General features: G+C 50.8%; 1 protein-coding gene across 1 annotated transcript in view; it reads left to right on the forward strand.

The window, feature by feature from the left end:
• The first annotated feature begins 348 nt into the window (after window positions 1-348).
• LOC147081881 (homeodomain-interacting protein kinase 4-like) overlaps window positions 349-19,211 on the forward strand; it is a 52,385-nt gene continuing 33,522 nt past the window's right edge. Inside the window, exons 1-2 of the mRNA XM_085980624.1 lie at window positions 349-883; window positions 12,742-13,886. Of these exons, the coding sequence (XP_085836750.1) occupies window positions 367-883; window positions 12,742-13,886 (1,662 nt within the window). The 5' untranslated portion in view covers window positions 349-366. The remainder of the gene's footprint in view (window positions 884-12,741; window positions 13,887-19,211) is intronic.

Here is a 19,211-nt window from a genome sequence, read left to right on the forward strand (position 1 = left end):
GGGATTAAATACGTGGGGTTACGGGGATAGGGTGGGATATGTGTCGGTGCAGGCTCGATGGGCCGAAATGGCCTCTATCTGCACTGTGGGGTTTCTGTGATTCTGTTCTGTGATTCTGTGAACAGATACTTTGTGAGGTGAGATGGGGAGCGCTGGCTACTGATGGTGTTGGAGGTGGAATCATTGCATTGTTGGTCCCGATACCTGTGTACGTGTTCCTCGGGCTCTGAGACCCTCAGACATCAGCCCCTAGAACCTGGTTTGGCAACAATGGCCCCATTGTTACGCCCGAAAGCTTCTATTGTTGGATACCAGCCGGCTGCTCTTCCAGTCAGGCAGAGGGCGAAGGCCAGAAGTTCCCTGAAGATGTCTGTCATCCATTCTGAGACAGACACCTACGACATTATTCAGGTTTTGGGCAAAGGGACATTCGGTGAGGTGGCAAAGTGCTGGAAGAGGAGCACCGGCCATTTTGTTGCCATCAAGATCCTCAAAAGTGATTCCTACCGAGCCCGAATCATCAAAAACGAATTTAAAATGCTGAGAGTGCTGGGAACAGTGGACCCTGATCAATACCACTTCATCCGATTCTTTGAGTGTTTCCACGACGATGTCAAGTCATACCTGGTGTTTGAGCTCATGGAGCAGAACATATTTGAGTTTCAGAAGGAGAACAACTTTGCCCTCCTCCCAGCCAGACACATTCGGACTATTGCCACCCAGGTCCTGAGGGCACTCCAGAAACTGAAGGACCTGTCAATCATTCACGCCGACCTCAAACCAGAGAATATCATGATCATTGATCAGAAGCGATTCCCTTTCCGCGTGAAAGTGATCGATTTTGGATCCGCAAGCATATTTCATGAGGTGCGGTATGTTAAAGGTAGGCGTGTGCGCTAGTTCCATATTTACTGACCTTAGCCCGTGCTCGACTGGGCACTCAACGTGAATGGTAATCACGCCTGAAGTACCAGGCTGGGCAATGCCAACTGTGCACAGGTCTGGGGAAGAATTACCAAGTGCCTTACAACAACAACAACAGCAACAACTTGCATTTATATAGCACCTTTAATGTAGTACAACGTCCCAGGGCGCCTCACAGGAGCGTTCTCAAACAAAATTTGACACCGAGCCACATAAGGAGACATTAGCACAGGTGACCAAAAGCTTGGTCAAAGAGGTCGGTTTTAAGGAGCGTCTTAAAGGAGGAGAGAGGGGCGGAGAGGTTTAGGGAGGGAATTCCAGAGCTCAGGGACCCAGGCAGCTGAAGGCACGACTGCCAAAGGTGGAGCGATTAAAATCGGAGATGGGCAAGAGGCCAGAATTGGAGGAGCGCAGAGATCACAGAGGGCTGTAGGGCTGGAGGAGGTTACAGAGTTAGGGAGGGGCGAGGCCCTGGAGGGGTTTGAAAACAAGATAGATAATTTTAAAATTTTAAACTTGAGCACATTCATGCATCCTCACTGTTAAAATCAAGGCTCATAGCATTTTTTTTTGTTCGTTCATGGGATGTGGGCGTCGCTGGCAAATCCAGCATTTATTGCCCATCCCTAGTTGCCCTTGAGAAGGTGGTGGTGAGCCGCCTTCTTGAACCGCTGCAGTCCGTGTGGCGAAGATACTCCCACAGTGCTGTTAGGGAGGGAGTTACAGGATTTTGACCCAGCGATGATGTAGGAACGGCGATATACTTCCAAGTCAGGATGGTGTGTGACTTGGAGAGGAACATGCAGGTGGTGGTGTTCCCATGCGCCTGCTGCCCTTGTCCTTCTAGGTGGAAGAGGTCGCGGGTTTGGGAGATTCTGCCGAAGAAGCCTTGGCGAGTTGCTGCAGTGCATCTTGTGGATGGTACACACTGCAACCATGGTGCGCCGGTGGCGGAGGGAGTGAATGTTTAAGGTGGTGGATGGGGTGCCAATCAAGCGGGCTGCTTTGTCCTGGATGGTCTCGAGCTTCTTGAGTGTTGTTGGAGCTGCACTCATCCAGGCAAGTGGAGAGTATTCCATCACACTCCTGACTTTAAGATGGTGGAAAGGCTTTGGGCAGTCAGGTGGTGAGTCACTCACTGCAGAATACCCGGCCTCTGGCCTGCTCTTGTTGCCACAGTATTTATGTGGCTGGTCCAGTAAAGTTTCTGGTCAATGGTGACCCCCAGCATTTTGATGGTGGGGGATTCGGCGATGGTAATGCCGTTGAATGTCAAGGGGCGGTGGTTAGACTCTCCTACTCTATCTGGTTGTTTCTCACCATCTCAGTCCCCCCTTCCTCCTCCAATCCACAAACTTTTAAAATTGAAACATGGCGTCACCAAAATACTACTGTTTGATTTACCTTGCCTTTACTCTTAGCCTCAGCCGTATCCTACGCATCGCATCTTGGCTAAGAAGAGATCGAATAGAGATTTTCATTAATTATGAAGGGTTTTGATTGAGTAAATCAGGAAAAACTATTTCTTCTGGTTGAGGAGTTGCTGGTGAGAGGTCAATATAAAACTGTCCCTGGGAGAGGAGAGAGAGTCAGAGAAATTCCTTTTCACAAAGGTTATGGGGGCCTGGAATGCCGTCCCACAGGAAATGGTTCAGAGAGAGAGAGAGAGAGAGAGAGGCCATTGCATCCTCTGAATCAGAGCAAGACACAGGGCCAGGGGGAGAGCGCAAGGCAGTGGGATCAGTTTGGGATTGATACAGGGCTAGGGGAGTGAACGGGGCAGTGGGATCAGTTTGGGATTGATACAGGGCTATGGGGAGAAAGTGGGCAGTGGGATCAGTTTGGGATTGATACAGGGCTATGGGGAGAAAGTGGGGCAGTGGGATTAGTTTGTGATTGAAACAGGGCTATGGGGAGAAAGTGGGGCAGTGGGATTAGTTTGGGATCGATACAGGGCTATGGGGAGTGAACGGGGCAGTGGGATTAGTTTGGGATTGATACAGGGCTATGGGGAGAGAACGGGGCAGCGGGATTAGTTTGGGATTGATACAGGGCTATGGGGAGAGAGCAGGGCAGCGGGATTAGTTTGGGATTGATACAGGGCTATGGGGAGAGAGCGGGGCAGTGGGATTAGTTTGGGATTGATACAGGGCTATGGGGAGAGAACGGGGCAGTGAGATTAGTTTGGGATTGATACAGGGCTATGGGGAGAGAGCGGGGCAGTGGGATTAGTTTGAGATTGTTACAGGGCTATGGGGAGAGAGCGGGACAGTGGGATTAGTTTGGCATTGATACAGGGCTATGGGGAGAGAGCGGGACAGTGGGATTAGTTTGGCATTGATACAGGGCTATGGGGAGAGAGCGGGGCAGTGGGATTAGTTTGGGATTGATACAGGGCTATGGGGAGAGAGTGGGGCAGTGGGATTAGTTTGGGATTGATACAGGGCTATGGGGAGAGAGCAGGGCAGGGGGATTAGTTTGGGATTGATACAGGGCTATGGGGAGCGAGCGGGGCAGTGGGGTTAGTTTGAGATTGATACGGGGCTATGGGGAGAGAGCGGGGCAGTGGGATTAGTTTGAGATTGATACAGGGCTATGGGGAGAGAGCGGGGCAGTGGGATTAGTTTGAGATTGTTACAGGGCTATGGGGAGAGAGCGGGACAGTGGGATTAGTTTGGCATTGATACAGGGCTATGGGGAGAGAGCGGGGCAGTGGGGTTAGTTTGAGATTGATACGGGGCTATGGGGAGAGAGCGGGGCAGTGGGATTAGTTTGAGATTGATACAGCGCTATGGGGAGAGAGCGGGGCAGTGGGATTAGTTTGGCATTGATACAGGGCTATGGGGAGAGAGCGGGACAGTGGGATTAGTTTGAGATTGTTACAGGGCTATGGGGAGAGAGCGGGACAGTGGGATTAGTTTGGCATTGATACAGGGCTATGGGGAGAGAGCAGGGCTGTGGGATTAGTTTGAGATTGTTACAGGGCTATGGGGAGAGAGCGGGACAGTGGGATTAGTTTGAGATTGTTACAGGGCTATGGGGAGAGAGCGGGACAGGGGGATTAGTTTGGCATTGATACAGGGCTATGGGGAGAGAGCGGGGTAGCGGGATTAGTTTGGGATTGTTTTTGCAAAAACCCAGCCCAGATACAATGTGCCGAATTGTCTCCCTCTGTGCTGTAAATGCCTGTGGTTCTATGAAGCTGGATGGAGATGTTTGAACTGTTAAAGTATGCAGTTTGACAGAGAGTGTTCAAATGCCTGGGACTGATGTCCATGAGTCTCAGGCTCGAGGGAAATATGTAGCAATTTCAAGTCATTCTCACTTTGTATACTGAAGTGTAGAAACAATTAACATTTTGATTGCCTGCTGCAGCCACACTTTTGAACTGTAAAGGAAAACATTTTTCAATTCAGGGACGTCCTTGGCAATGTTCCCACTAAGCTGCGCTTTGTCCTGTGCGGCCGGTTTCTTTCAATGCGCGGTCCCTTTAAATTTCTGCGCATGCGCAGTATTTCCACTGTAAAAGGTTGTGCGTGGCCTGCGCGGGGCCTTACAGATTTCTGCACAACCGCGCATTCGTGCAGCTTAGAGGGAACATTGTTCCTCAGGGTCTTCAGACTCCTCTCTGTCTCTTATGTGCACAGGGAATAATTTTTATACATGTGCCATGAAAGATTGGGGACTGAATTCCCTGTTGGCTAATACTGGGAAACTGGCAGAAACTGGAGGGAAGATCAGATGGGGAGTTGTCCCACTGTCTCTCCTTCCGACAGCACTTGCCACTCAGCCTATTGGAGGGCGCGTTGGCTGGAATCGTCACGGTAGCCAAGGAACACCCGCGAACATAGCCCCAAAGTAATTAGGCTTCAAAACCTTGTGGATTTGGCCTTCGACCTCAATTCCTGCCCCCCTTCTTTGAGGGTGATCGCCCACTTTGTGCCCTCCCATCCCTTGCCTCAGTTGGTAGCACCCTCGCCTCTGTGTCACTCCAGAGACTTGAGCACAAAAATCTAGGCTGACGCTCCCAGTGCAGTGCTGAGGGAGCGCTGCACTGTCGGAGGTGTTGCCTTTTGGAGACGTTAAGCCGAGGCCCCATCTGCCCTCTCACGGGTGGACGTAAAAGATCCCACGGGCACTATTTCGAAGAAGAGCAGGGGGAGTTCTCCCCGGTGTCCTGGGGCAAATATTTATCCCTCAATCAACATCACTAAAACAGATGGGCCTAGAAATTCAGTTGGCTGCGCCAGCCGTTAGCGCCTTAGGAGGAGTAGATCTCGAGCGCTAGGCGCTTAGCGCCCGGGCGCAGCGCGATCTGCGCCTCGCCCCAACTTCAGTAGACATTTAGCGCTGGCGCAAAGTCTTTGCGCGCGCTCAGCTGCGCGCGCAGATCATGACGTCATTTCGTCGTGCAACGCCCTTTGTGCGCCCGGAACCGGAACTTCACTCGCGCCGCCCCATTGTGCGCCTGGCGGTCCGAACGACTGTGAAGTGGAACGGTACACAGCCGAGGCAGGCCGCGGGGAGCGCAAATTAAAGGGCACTCCTGCAGTAGAAAAGGCAGCCGCTTTGCAACACTTTGTGAGAGACAAAGATGGTGGAGGAGGAGGAGGAGGAGGAGGAGGAGGAGGAGGAGGTGGTGGTGGTGGTGGTGGTGGTGTGCCGGTACCACATAACAAACTGATGGAGAGAAGCCCTCCCCAACAACACAAATACAGCAGTCTCGGCCTTTAAAAAAAACAAATCCACCCTCCCCCTTTAAGAGCTCACCAGAGCCAGAGTGTCTGCCGTCAATCAGCAGCTCGCTGCACCTGCCCTGCGCCCACCTTCCGGTGTTAGCGTCCGGGCCGCCGGCTTAGCGCCTAAAGAGAGCCGTGCATCGCCAGTTTTAGCGCTCGAGCAAACTCTTAGGGCGAAGCTAATGAATATCGGCGAAGTGGCCTCGAATTTGCGCCGGGCGCAAACTTTAGCGGCCGCCCGACTTTACCGCCCCAAAAGTGGCTATAATGAATTTCTAGGCCATGATCTGGTCATTATCACATTGCTGTTTGTGGGAGCTTGCTGTGCGCAAATTGGCTGCCGCGTTTCCTACATTACAACAATGACTACACTTCAAAAAGTACTTCATTGGCTGTAAAGCGCTTTGGGACGTCCGGTGGTCGTGAAAAGTGCTATAGAAATACAAGTCTTTCTTTTTTTAGGTAGTTTTGCCCCCCCTTTTTGTTTTCCGTACCCACTTTCAGTAAATAAATACCATACATAATGTAAGTAATATGTGGGAGAAGCTCTTTACTTGAATGTAGGAAAGGCTGTTATAACTGTAGTTATACCTACTGTCTCTCACGGTAACATACTCTTTCCTGGCACTTCAACTATGACACTCCTTACCTCACTCAGTCTAATCCTTCCTCCAATTTACAGCCCTTTGAAACCCAAAATATAGCGTCCCCCTAACCGTTAGGACACAGATTTAAGGTGATTGGCAAAAGGACCAGAGGCGACATGAGGGAAAAAAATGTAAGCAACGAGTTGTTGCGATCAGCTTCTAGAAAGCACAGGTGAGCCTGACTGGATTGGGGGGAGGGGGAGGGGGAGTGCTGTGGGGTGGGGGTGGGGTGGGGGGGGGGTGGTCCAGGCTAAGGGAGGGGCCTGGATCTTTAAATATGGCTCAATTATATATTTCAAATTTCAAGATCAGCCAAAGTGGGCAACGAAAGGGATGATGGGAGGGTGGAAAGTGCTTGTAAATTCAAGGCTCCAGGTCATGGTTGGTTTTTGTGATGTTCTTTGCAGATTATTTTGCATTTGTACCTGTGACAGTTTGACATGTGACACTTTGATGTGTGACAGAATGTTGTGTGACAGTTTGATATAGAAACATAGAAACATAGAAGATAGGAGCAGGAGTAGGCCATTCGGCCCCTCGAGCCTGCTCCGCCATTTAATGCGATCATGGCTGATCATCCAAATTCAGTGCCCTGTCCCTGCTTTCTCCCCATACCCCTTGATCCCTTTAGCCTCAAGAAATATATCAAACTCCTTCTTGAATATATTTAATCAATTGGCCTCTACTGCCCTGTGTGGTAGAGAATTCCACAGGTTCACCACTCTCTGGGTGAAGAAATTCCTCCTCATCTCTGTCCTAAATGGCTTACCCCTTATCTTTAGACTGTGACCCCTGGTTCTGGACACCCCGACCATCGGGAACATCCTTCCTGCATCTAGTCTGTCTAGTCCTGTTAGAATTTTATAAGTTTCAATTAGATCCGCTCTCATTCTTCTTCACACAAAGGGTAGTGGAAATCTGGAGCACCCTCCCCCAAAAAGCTGTGGAGCCGGGGGGGCGCGGGGGGGGGGGCGGGGGGGATGCGCGGTGGGGAGTCAATTAAAAATGTCAAAACTGAGATCGAAAGATTTTTGTTAGGTAAGGGTATTAAGGGATATGGAACCGAGGAGGGTAAATGGAGTTGAGATACAGATCATCCATGGTCCAATTGAATGGTGCAACAGGCTGAATGGCCTCCTCCTGTTCCTATGTTCCCATGTACACCTGCTTGGTGCGACCCATATGAAATGCTCGGGGATGCTTTACTATGTTAAAGGTGCTATATAAGTGCAGGTTGTGTTGGCGTTGTAAAACCAGGCTGCAGTACTGGCTCCTGTCACCAGCGGGAGCCATTGGACCTGCCAGTCACTTGTTACCCAATTGAGGCAATCGGATAGAATGTGCCCTGCCCCATCTGCTGGTTGAAACCCAGTAATGCAGCATCTTTCCAATGTTTCGTTTCAAACGTCAATACTGGGCATTCCCAAAATGTTCACTGGGTGGGTCTTCAAGGAAACACCATGACCCACAAGATTCGATCAGGACTGAACTGTGCGTGTCCTGACCGTGAACTCGATGATTACTCTGCTGACTGCATGGCTCTTGTAGCGCTTCACCTGCTGATGTGGCAGTCTACCTGACAGCTGGCATCAGCCAAACAGCCACGATGACACCTGTGCAATTCCACCTGTGTAAGTCCACCTGAGCAATTCCACTCATGCAATTCCACCCGTGCAATTCCACCGGTGCAATTCCACCCGTGCAATTCCAAACCGTGCAATTCCAACTGTGCAAGTCCACTCATGCAATTCCACCTGTGCATATCCTCCTGTGCGATTCCGCCTGTGTTAGTCCACCTGTGCAATTCCACCTGTAATAGTCCAGCTGCACAATTCCACCCATGCAATTCCATCTGTGCAAGTCCACCTGTGCAATTCCACTCATGCAATTTCCCCCATGCAATACACCCTGTGCAAGTCCACCCGTGTAATTCCACCAGTGCAATTCCAACTGTGCAATTCCACCTGTGCATGTCCACCTGTGAAATTCCACCTGTGCAATTCCACCCATGCAATTTCACCCGTGCAAGTCCACCTGTGCAATTCCACCCGTGCAATTCCACCTGTGCATGTCCACCTGTGCAATTCCACCCGTACAATTCCACCTGTGCAATTCCACCCGTGCATTTCCACCTGTGCAATTCCACCTGTGCAATTCCACCTGTGCAATTCCACCAGTGAAATTCCACCTGTGCAATTCCACCTGTGCAATTCCACCCATGCAAGCCCACCCATGCAATTCCACCCATGCAATTCCACCCGTGCAATTCCACCTGTGCAATTCCACCCGTGCAAGCCCACCCATGCAATTCCACCTGTGCAAGTCCACCTGTACAATTCCACCCGTGCGAGCCCACCCATGCAATTCCACCTGTGCAAGTCCACCTGTGCAATTCCACGCATGCAAGTACACCCATGCAATTCCACCCATGCAATTCCACCCGTGCAATTCCACCCATGCAAGTCTACCTGTGAAAGTCCACCCATGCAATTCCACCTGTGCAATTCCACCCATGCAATTCCATCTGTGATAGTCCACCTGTGCAATTGCACCCATGCAATTGCACCCATGCCATTCCACCTGTGCAATTCCACCCGTGCAATTCCACCTGTGCAATTCCACCTGTGCAATTCCACCTGTGCAATTCTACCAGTGAAATTCCACCTGTGCAATTCCAGCCATGCAATTCCACATGTGCAATTCCACCAGTGCAATTCAACCTGTGCAATTCCACCAGTGAAATTCCACCTGTGCAAGTCCACCCATGCAATTCCACCCGTGCAAGTCCACCCGTGCAATTCCATCCATGGAATTCCACCCATGCAATTCCACCCGTGCAATTCCACCTGTGCAATTCCAGCCATGCAAGTCCACCCATGCAAGTCGACCTGTGCAAGTCCACCCGTGCAATTCCACCTTTGAAATTCCACCTGTGCAATTCCACCAGTGCAAGTCCACCCATGCAATTCCACCTGTGCAATTCCACCTCTGCAATTCCACCAGTGAAATTCCACCTGTGCAATTCCACCCGTGCAATTCCACCCATGCAAGTCCACCCATGCAATTCCACCCGTGCAGGTCCACCCATGCAATTCCGCCCATGCAATTCCACCCGTGCAATTCCACCCATGCAATTTCACCTGTGGAATTCCACTTGTGCAATTCCACTCGTGCAATTCCACCTGTGCAATTCCACCCCTTCAATTCCACCCATGCAAGTCCACCCCTGCAATTGCAGCAGTGAAATTCCACCTGTGCAATTCCACCTGTGCAATTCCACCCGTGCAAGTCCACCTGTGCAATTCCTCCCGTGCAAGTCCACCCATGCAATTCCACCCGTGCAAGTCCACTCGTGCAATTCCACCCATGCAAGTCCACCCATGCAATTCCACCCGTGCAATTCCACCCGTGCAATTCCACCCGTTCAATTCCATCCGTGCAATTCCACCTGTGCAATTCCATCTGTGCAAGTCCACCTGTGCAATTCCAACTGCGCAATTCCAACTGTGCAATTCCACCCGTGCAATTCCACCCGTTCAATTCCATTCGTGCAATTCCACCTGTGCAAGTCCACCTGTGCAAGTCTACCCGTGCAAGTCCATCTGTGCAATTCCACCTGTGAAATTCCACCCATGCAATTCCACCCGTGCAATTCCACCCATTCAATTCCATTCGTGCAATTCCACCTGTGCAAGTCCACCTGTGCAAGTCTACCCGTGCAAGTCCACCTGTGCAATTCCACCTGTGAAATTCCACCTGTTCAATTCCACCCATGCAATTCCAGCCGTGCAAGTCCACCCGTGCAATTCCACCTGTGAAATTCCACCTGTGCAATTCCACCCATTCAATTCCACCCATGCAATTCCAGCCATGCAAGTCCACCCGTGCAGGTCCACCCGTGCAAGTCCATCCCTGCAAGTCCACCTGTGCAATTCCACCTGTGAAATTCCACCTGTGCAAGTCCACCTGTGCAATTCCAACTGCGCAATTCCACCCGTTCAATTCCATTCATGCAATTCCACCTGTGCAAGTCCACCTGTGCAATTCCACCTGTGAAATTCCACCTGTTCAATTCCACCCATGCAATTCCAGCCATGCAAGTCCACCCGTGCAATTCCACCTGTGAAATTCCACCCGTTCAATTCCACCCATGCAATTCCAGCCATGCAAGTCCACCCGTGCAGGTCCACCCGTGCAAGTCCACCCCTGCAAGTCCACCAGTGCAATTCCACCTGTGCAATTCCACCTGTGCAATTCCACCAGTGCAATTCCACCCGTGCAATTCCACCCGTGCAAGTCCACCCGTGCAATTCCACCCGTGCAATTTCACCCATGAAATTCCACCTGTGCAAGTGCACCCATGCAATTCCACCCTTGCAAGTCCACCCATGCAATTCCACCCTTACAAGTCCACCCCTGCAATCCCACCCATGCAATTTCACCTGTGAAATTCCACTTGTGCAATTCCACCTGTGCAATTCCACCCGTGCAAGTCCACCGGTGCAATTCCTCCTGTGCAAGTCCACCCATGCAATTCCACCCGTGCAAGTCCACCCATGCAATTCCTACCGTGCAAGTCCACCCGTGCAATTCCATCCATGCGATTCCACCTGTGCAAGTCCACCTGTGCAATTCCACCCGTGCAAGTCCACCTGTGAAATTCCATCTGTGCAATTCCACCTGTGCAAGTCCACCTGTGCAATTCCACCTGTGCAAGTCCACCTGTGCAAGTCCACCTGTGCAAATCAACCCGTGCAATTCCCCCTGTGCAAGTCCACCTGTACAATTCCCCCTGTGCAAGTCCACCTGTACAATTCCCCCTGTGCAAGTCCACCTGTACAATTCCCCCTGTGCAAGTCCACCTGTGCAATTCCACCTGTGCAAGTCCACCCGTGCAATTCCACCCGTGCAATTCCACCCGTGCAATTTCACCTGTGCAATTCCACCTGTGCAATTCCACCTGTGCAAATCCCCCCGTGCAATTCCACCTGCGCAAATCCACCCATGCAATTCCACCCATGCAAGTCCACCTGTGCAATTCAAGCTGTGCAATTCCACCTGTGATATACAATTGTCATTTACACACAGGACAACTGAGGTGAAAACGTTGAGAATTTGGATGCATGACATCAACACTCTGTCACTTTCTCGCGTTACACGGAAGCCGCTTGTCAATCCGTGTGCCACCCCAGCTCTGGCAGAGATTTGGACATGCGCAATAATGACCAGGATGTATTGTAACCGAGTGCTGCCCCAATGTACCCTTCCCCCCACCCCTGCCCAGTTTAACCATCTCCGCAGTAGAAGAAATTTAGGTTCCCCTTGGTCTGACAGCAAGTCCTATAATGTAGAGAGTTTGTGGGGTTCAAAGTCTGGCCAGCTGTGGGTCTCTGGGATAGATTCACTCAGGTCTCTAACCTGTTAGAGGATTGAATTATGAGGACAGGTTGCACAGACTAGCTTTGTATTCCCTCGAATATAGAAGATATAAGAAGGGTGATCTAATTGAGGTCTTTAAGATGATCAAAGGAATTGATAGGGTAGATAGATAAACTCTTTCGCCTAGTGGGGGAATCCAGAACCTTACAATTAGAGCCAGGCCGTTCAGGAGTGATGGCAGGAAGCAGTTCTTCACACAAAGGGTGGTGGAAATCTGGAACGCCCTCCCCCAAAAAGCTGTTGAGGCTGGGGGTCAACTGGAAATTTCAGCTCTGAGATTGATAGACTTTTGTTAGGTATTAAACAATATGGAGTTAAGATACAGATCAGCCATGGCGAAACAGCCTCAAGGGGCTGAATGGCCAACTACTGTTCCTACGTCGAGGCTGCAGCCCCAGTGAACAACCCTATTTACTCTGTTCTTCTCACTCCTGTTTCATTCGCCTCCTGTTTCTTTCTCCTCCCTTCTCATCCCCTCTCCAACCGTACGCAGCCAAAGGCAAGACTTCACCCAACTGCTAATACTTGAGAGTTGGGTCCCTCCCTATCTCTGTAAACTTCTCCAGGTCTACGACCCTCCAAGATCTCTGCGTTCCTCCAATTCTGGCCTCTTGTACATCCCCGATTTCCTTCACTCCACCATTGGTGGCTGTGCCTTTATCTGCCTAGGCCCTAAGCGCTGGGATTCCCTCCCCAAACTCTCCGCCTCTCTACCTCTCTCTCCTCCTTTAAGGCATTCCTTAAAAACGACCTCTTTGACCAACTGCCCTAATATCTCCTTATGTGGTTCGGTGACGAACTTTGTTTGATAATCGCTCTTGTGAAGCGCCTTGGGACATTTTAGGTGCTCTATAGATGCAAGCTGTTGTTGTTGTGTCTGGTAGACAAGTTTTATTCCATATTAAACATTGGAAAGCCACCCAGCGCTGATCTCCAACTCCTTTTGGTTTAATTTCTGTGAACTAACCCGTTCCCTTTCTCCTTCCCCGCAGAACCCTACATCCAGTCCAGGTTTTATCGCTCACCGGAGATTCTCCTTGGCCTACCCTTCTGTGAAAAAGTGGACATGTGGTCCCTGGGTTGTGTGATGGCCGAACTGCACCTGGGCTGGCCGCTCTACCCCGGCAACAGCGAGTACGACCAGATCAGGTACATTGTTGAGACGCAAGGACTGCCCAAGGACCACCTCCTGAATGCGGCCACCAAGGCCAACCACTTCTTCAGACGGAACCCCCGGCAGCATTCGTCCCACCAGTGGCAGCTCAAATGTGCTGCCGATTACCAGGTGGAGACCATGGTTCAGCCGCTGGAGAGGAGGAAGTACGTCCTAAAGTCCTTGGACCAGCTGGAGACCATCAACATCACTAAGACGGTCTTCCCAGATGACGAGGTCATTGCCGAGTTCCACGATCGCAAAAACATGGTGGAACTGATCAAAAGGATGCTTACCTTGGACTCCCATGAGCGAATCACGCCCAGCGCGGCACTGAAGCATCCTTTTGTCACCATACAGCAACTCAAAATGACACACGAGCACACCAAGTATTACGACCTGTCCATCCAAGGTCTTAACGCGGCTCTGGACTGTGATAGAAGGGTTCTGGCTGATCGACATTACTACAACATGGTGGACGAGGCTTACTACCCAAACTCTGATTACTATGAGTGTCGGCAGGCCCACCATATCCCCAGCATCAGCTCGATGCAGAGGGCCATTGACAAAATGGACAGCTTGACCATCGAGGAGCCGGGGAGGGAGGTTGGCCTGAACATGTGGCCTGAGGGAGCAGGAAATGCGGGATACCAGCCTTCGACCTCAAAGGCTGGGAATGCCACATGCCTGCCCCATTCATACCACCAGGGGGCTTGCTACAGGACCAGCCACCCTGCGCATAGGCACAGGAAAGAGCCAGTCATGGGCTGCTACGCCAGCCGATGCGGAATGAAGCAGCCTCGCCATTCCAAGTCGGATCCAACTTTTGGGAACGTGATCCTGCTTGGGCAGGAGGCCCCCGCGGAGATCATTAACTGGGAGGAGGAAGACGCAGAGGCCTTCTTTTCAGCGCCTTCATCCTCGGCGCAAGAAGCAAAGAGGCCTGAGGAGGTTTTGACCGCCAGTGAACCGTCAGGCCCCGAGGTAAGCCCGGCGAAAGCACGAGGCAGCCGCGAGGCGCTGTCAGGGAGCTAAGGTGTCGTCCAACTCTACACACATTTAATCGAGTACTTTATTGGCACAGGTGCAGTGGGTAAATACTGCAAAACTGAGCAGAGGTTTGCGTAATGCATGTGGTAGAACACATGAAGGGCAGAGACACCAGTTGCTGGTTCATGACTAGGCCAGAGTGAACTGAGCATGCTCATGCTAAACCATGTGACAAGCCATGTGATAATACATTACACTGCTTTCCCCTTAAAAAAAATGCACGTATTCCCCTCTCAAATACAACAAGACAATGGTCCCACCTTTCCCGACATTACATCTACCCACTTAACAAAAACTCTGGGCTTTGTTTCTTTTAAAGCAACTGCAAATGCTACAAATGAACGACAAACCCAGTTTAATAACAGGTTTGCGGAGCCTTCCTCATCTCCTTACAAAAGGTTTTGGTGTTGATCCAATTTTCAGGCTGTTTTGTTCTGGTAACGAACTCCAAGAAGTAGTTACCGCCACTCTGTTTCCCCACTCGATGCAACCTTGCTCGCAAGACAATTCAGTACGACGGTTATGGAATGGTTTCAACTCTGTGTCCAGACACTGATCGGTCCATCCGTTCAAGGTGTCTTCATACACTCTTTACAGTACTGAGTCCTGTTGAGTCTCATTTGTGTAGGACGTGCGGAATTACTCCTCGCCCCGTCCAATAGGTTATAGAGTTCGGACTTGAGACTTGTGGGAAATTACACCAGACACACGGGCTCTGCCTTTAACCTTTTAGTATTCCTAAGACAGATTCAAAACCCCAACCACTGTTCAAGTAGTTCACCAATAATGTTACAGGAAATCATACATGCAGCCACCCGCCGATGATCAGTCCAGCGTTGATTGCCGGCCACGTCCTTTTGACTGCAGCTCTTCGCCTTCCGACTGCAGCTCTCTGAGTTGTGGCGATCAGCCAGGCCCTTCCTTCCGACCGCAGTGCCGATATTTTTTGTCACTGGTTTTTATACAGTTTTCCTTGCCTTTTGCAGTATATCAATCATTCAGAAATGGTGAAATGTTCCATTAATTTTCGACGTCAGTTGTTTGAGCTGTCAAACTTTCACACTCACACATCCTGTGTGGCTATCCATTAGTTGCCTTTATCAAAGCCCAAAATTGTTCATTCACTCATAAAGTTTACAAAAGTGGCAGAAAACCACTTGGTTACAGTTCATGTGTAACGTCGTATTCTGCATTTCAAAACTTCAAAGGTTTGACTCCTCCCCTTTAGCCACCAAAAATCGTTCTACAATTTTGTAGTCTATTTGTTGTAGACATGATGGGCTCGATTTTAACGCAGCCGACAGGCGGGCTTTTAGGCGTGTGGGGGGTTAAAATCACCAAACCTGGGGGTCGGGACCCCACCTGCCTGGTTCCCGCCTCCATGCCATTTTAACCTAGGTGTGTCTGATGGACCCGAATCAGTCCCGCCTGGCGGGACTGGTCTTTAGGGCCCTTAAACAGCACTAATTGGCCTTTATACTCCCATTTTAACAGGCCCTTGCCTGTTTAACCCTTTTCCCACATAAAACGCGCCTGGTGGGGATCACGCCTGTGAAACCTGGCGGGAGCACTATTGGCTTGCTGACTATCAGCTGCAGGTCCAACATTAAAGAGGAGATTTGATCAGTCATCATTTGCAGGTGGCAGGACTTTGTTGTCTCAGGTCTGGGGCAACTTTTACCAGGCCTAACCACACCTGTGGAAGGTTGGAGCCTCGCACACTTCTCCAGTGTGACCTCCTCGAAACCCCTCTCGCCACCCTCACTCAGCGCTTCCTCAACTGAGGCATCTACCGGAAGCATGGGAGGCCTTCTTTTCCTTCCCCTCTTGGCATTAGAGGACCTCCAACCCCATTCGCGAAATGACACACGCCACAACTGCAGAAGTTGCCATCAGAATTTTTATGAAAAACAAACAACTGATGGCATTTCCACAAAATACACAGCATTTCACCCAAGTGACTACCCTTGTGACTATTTGTGGTTTATTTTCCTCTTACGCGTGCTCCTACGTAGTGGTTCCCCTGTGGCTTCAGCAGATGTGGAGGCCCCTTGCTCACTTTCCTGCTGCTCCTGTCTCGACACCTTTGGCGGGCGTCCTCTGGGGTGGCGAGCCTGTGCGGGCTCGCCGGCAGTCTGCTGCTCCTGCGGCTGTGCAGGGGTTGAGACCTCTATCTCCATTGGGTGTGGACTCTGGCGGGGCTCTGACCGAGGGCTCTGCAGTGGCATGGAAGTGTGAGCGCTTGGAGAGGAGCCCCCACTTCCTTGAGGTCTGCCACCAACCTCCCTCTCATGGGTCAGGTCCCCCTCAGTGCCTGCAAGTGGCTTGAGAGCAGCTTGCTGCACATCAGGGGGGCCATGGGGACCCGTATCTGCAATGGCAGTCCTACTCAGAAGGACTTCCATGAAGGTCTGGTTTCTCTGTTCAATAGATGCCCATCGCTCCTCAAGAGATGTCATTCTATTCTGAACACTCACCATGTTTTCCATACCCTGGTGACTGCCATAGCCCTCCTCCCCTCTACCATAGCCAGCCTTACCACGGAGGCAGCAATCATTTCCACGTAGGTAGCCATCCTTTCCATGTTCATGCGTTCATGCGCCAATAACTCCACAAAGGCTCTGCTCATGTTCGCTATGGATTCCTCCATTCGCTCCACACTCGCAGCGACCCTACAGACAATACCTGCCAGAGACTCCTGCATCTGTGCCTGGAGTTCCATCACCTCTGATCTTATGGATGGACCCAGAGGCAGAGGGTCGACATGCAGCTGAGCTGAGCTGGCAGAGTCCTGCGCCCTCCGATGAGGACTCTTCACTGCTGTCCCTGTCTCCACACTGCTGTCCCTGTCTCCACAATCTGCTGATGCTCACTTGTGAGCTGTGATACACCAGGTGACAACTCTACTCTATGTCCTGAAGGTCCCACCGAGGTGTGAGTGTCTGCGCTGGTGCTGGGTGCGCTTATTTCTGCTGACACTGCGCCCTCAGAGGTTGCAGATTCCTCTGAGGAGTCCGGCTGTTCAGGCTCTTCCTCCAGCACCGTTGGGACGGGGGCTCTCGATGGTCCTGTGGGGGAGTCAAGGAAAAAGTTAGAGATGTGATGCCAAGGTTACATGCACATTGCATTTTGCAGATGATCATAAGTCCATATGATGTAGCTTCAGAATCATTATCAGCGACTCATGCAATGCCAAAGAGAGAGATGGAAAACTATTCTGTCACCAGCTTGCGGGGATGCTCCTGTCTGTCCTTCCCCAACGTCCACATCTCGGTCAGCCCCGGCAATCTCCAAGACGCCTTCCTCCCAGGGGGTGAGCTGGGCTAATGAGGGCGGCCCTCCTCCAGTCCTGGCTCGCTCTCTCCTGTTGTGAGCTCTCTTTTCCTGCAATGAGGGAGACAAGTGGAGGTTGAGTGAGAATGAAGGAGTGAGTGCAGAGATTGCACAGCATAGATACTTAGAAGGAGACAAAGATGGAGTGAGGTTGCAAGACCAAGGGCCCTCCCTGTGTGTAGTCAGTTGTGTTCAAAGCATCAGAGTGAGAGGGAGTGTGAGGGCTGCATGGTGGCATAGTCTAGTGGGATGTGCAGGAAGAGATTGGTAAAGCTGAGTGCTGGTGAGGAAAGGCAATGGGGATCAGATTGAGGGTGATGGAAACTTCATACAGTACTTACTTTTCCAGTGCGAAGAAGGTCATGGAATCTTTTCCTGCACTGCAACCACGTTCTTCGTGTGAGCCCCAAGGAGTTGACTTCACCAGCCACCTGTAGCCACACAGCCTTGGTCTGGCTGGGAGGCCTCTTCCTCCCTGAAGAAGGGAACAGGACCTCCCTGTGGGCCCTAGCACCATCCAGTAATGCCTGGAGTGAAGCCTCATCAAATTTGGGGGCAGATCTGGCCCTCCTGCTGACCGTTGCTCCTGCAGGCTCCTGTGCCATCTTAATGTTGAAGGTTGGGAGCCTGCAGAGGAAACAAGGCTTGCTGTGGACCTTAAAAGCAGCAGCAATGATGACGTCATATTCTGTGACTTTCTGACTGGAAATACTCAATTGCCAAGGCTTCCCACACGCTGGAAATCAATTGGCCAATTGAGTTAAAATTGCATCAGTCTCACAGACCCATTTAGAATCGTGTGGGAATCACTAAATTTGGGGAACCCGCCAATTCCCTGCACCTGAGTTAAAATCGACCCCGATGTCTGCAAATCTAAGGGGGTTTGTTTATCTCTGTTGTCTATGACAACCCCCTGCAGTCACAACCATGTTTGCTGCCTTTTAGTGAAGCACATCAAAGCACATTCCATGTCCACTTATCAGTGAAAGACCGTCTGTTACAACTTTATTTCACTTTGAAAAAAATATTTTGGCCGGGCAAAACATTTCAATATATACCAAAGTTTAAAATTAAGGGTCTGTGTATGCCTACAGCCCCCCCTCAAGTAACTGTCACCAGAATTTGTTTGGGTTACAGTTACTTACTCGAAAGCATCTGCAGTAACCGGACTATTTCTTGTTGCTTGCGCCGTCTCTTGACACGACACATTAGCGTTAACAGGTATAACACAATGGTCAACTGAATGATGACCAGAACGTGGGAAGTAATCCTTATCCAAGGATGAACCTCGATAGTCAGGCCGATATCCCACCAGGACGAATCATCCCCGACTTTCACAGAATCACAGAATCACAGATCCCCACAGTGCAGATAGAGGCCATTTCGGCCCATCGAGCCTGCACCGACACATATCCCACCCTATCCCCGTAACCCCACGTATTTAATCCCCTAACACTAAGGGTCAATTTATCATAGCCAAATCAACCTAACCCGCACATCTTTGGACTGTGGGAGGAAACCGGAGCACCCGGAGGAAACCCACGCAGACACAGGGAGAATGTGCAAACTCCACACAGACAGTCGCCCGAGGCCAGATTTGAACCCGGGTCCCTGGCGCTGTGAGGCAACAGTGCTAACCACTATGCCACCGTGCCCCCCTAAGTATAGAAACATAGAAGATAGGAGCAGGAGTAGGCCATTCGGCCCCTCGAGCCCGCTCTGCCATTCAATGAGATCATGGCTGATCATCCAAACTCAGTACCCTGTCCCTGCCTTCTCCCCATATCCCTTGATCCCTTTAGCTTTAAGAAATATATCTAACTCCTTCTTGAATATATTTAATGAATTGGCCTCAACTGCTTTCTGTGGTAGAGAATTCCACAGGTTCACCACTCCCTGGGTGAAGAAATTCCTCCTCATCTCAGT

This window comes from Somniosus microcephalus, unplaced genomic scaffold (assembly GCF_052327205.1).
Source record: "Somniosus microcephalus isolate GS21.2 unplaced genomic scaffold, FLI_Smic_1.0 scaffold319, whole genome shotgun sequence".
Lineage (NCBI taxonomy): Eukaryota > Metazoa > Chordata > Chondrichthyes > Squaliformes > Somniosidae > Somniosus > Somniosus microcephalus.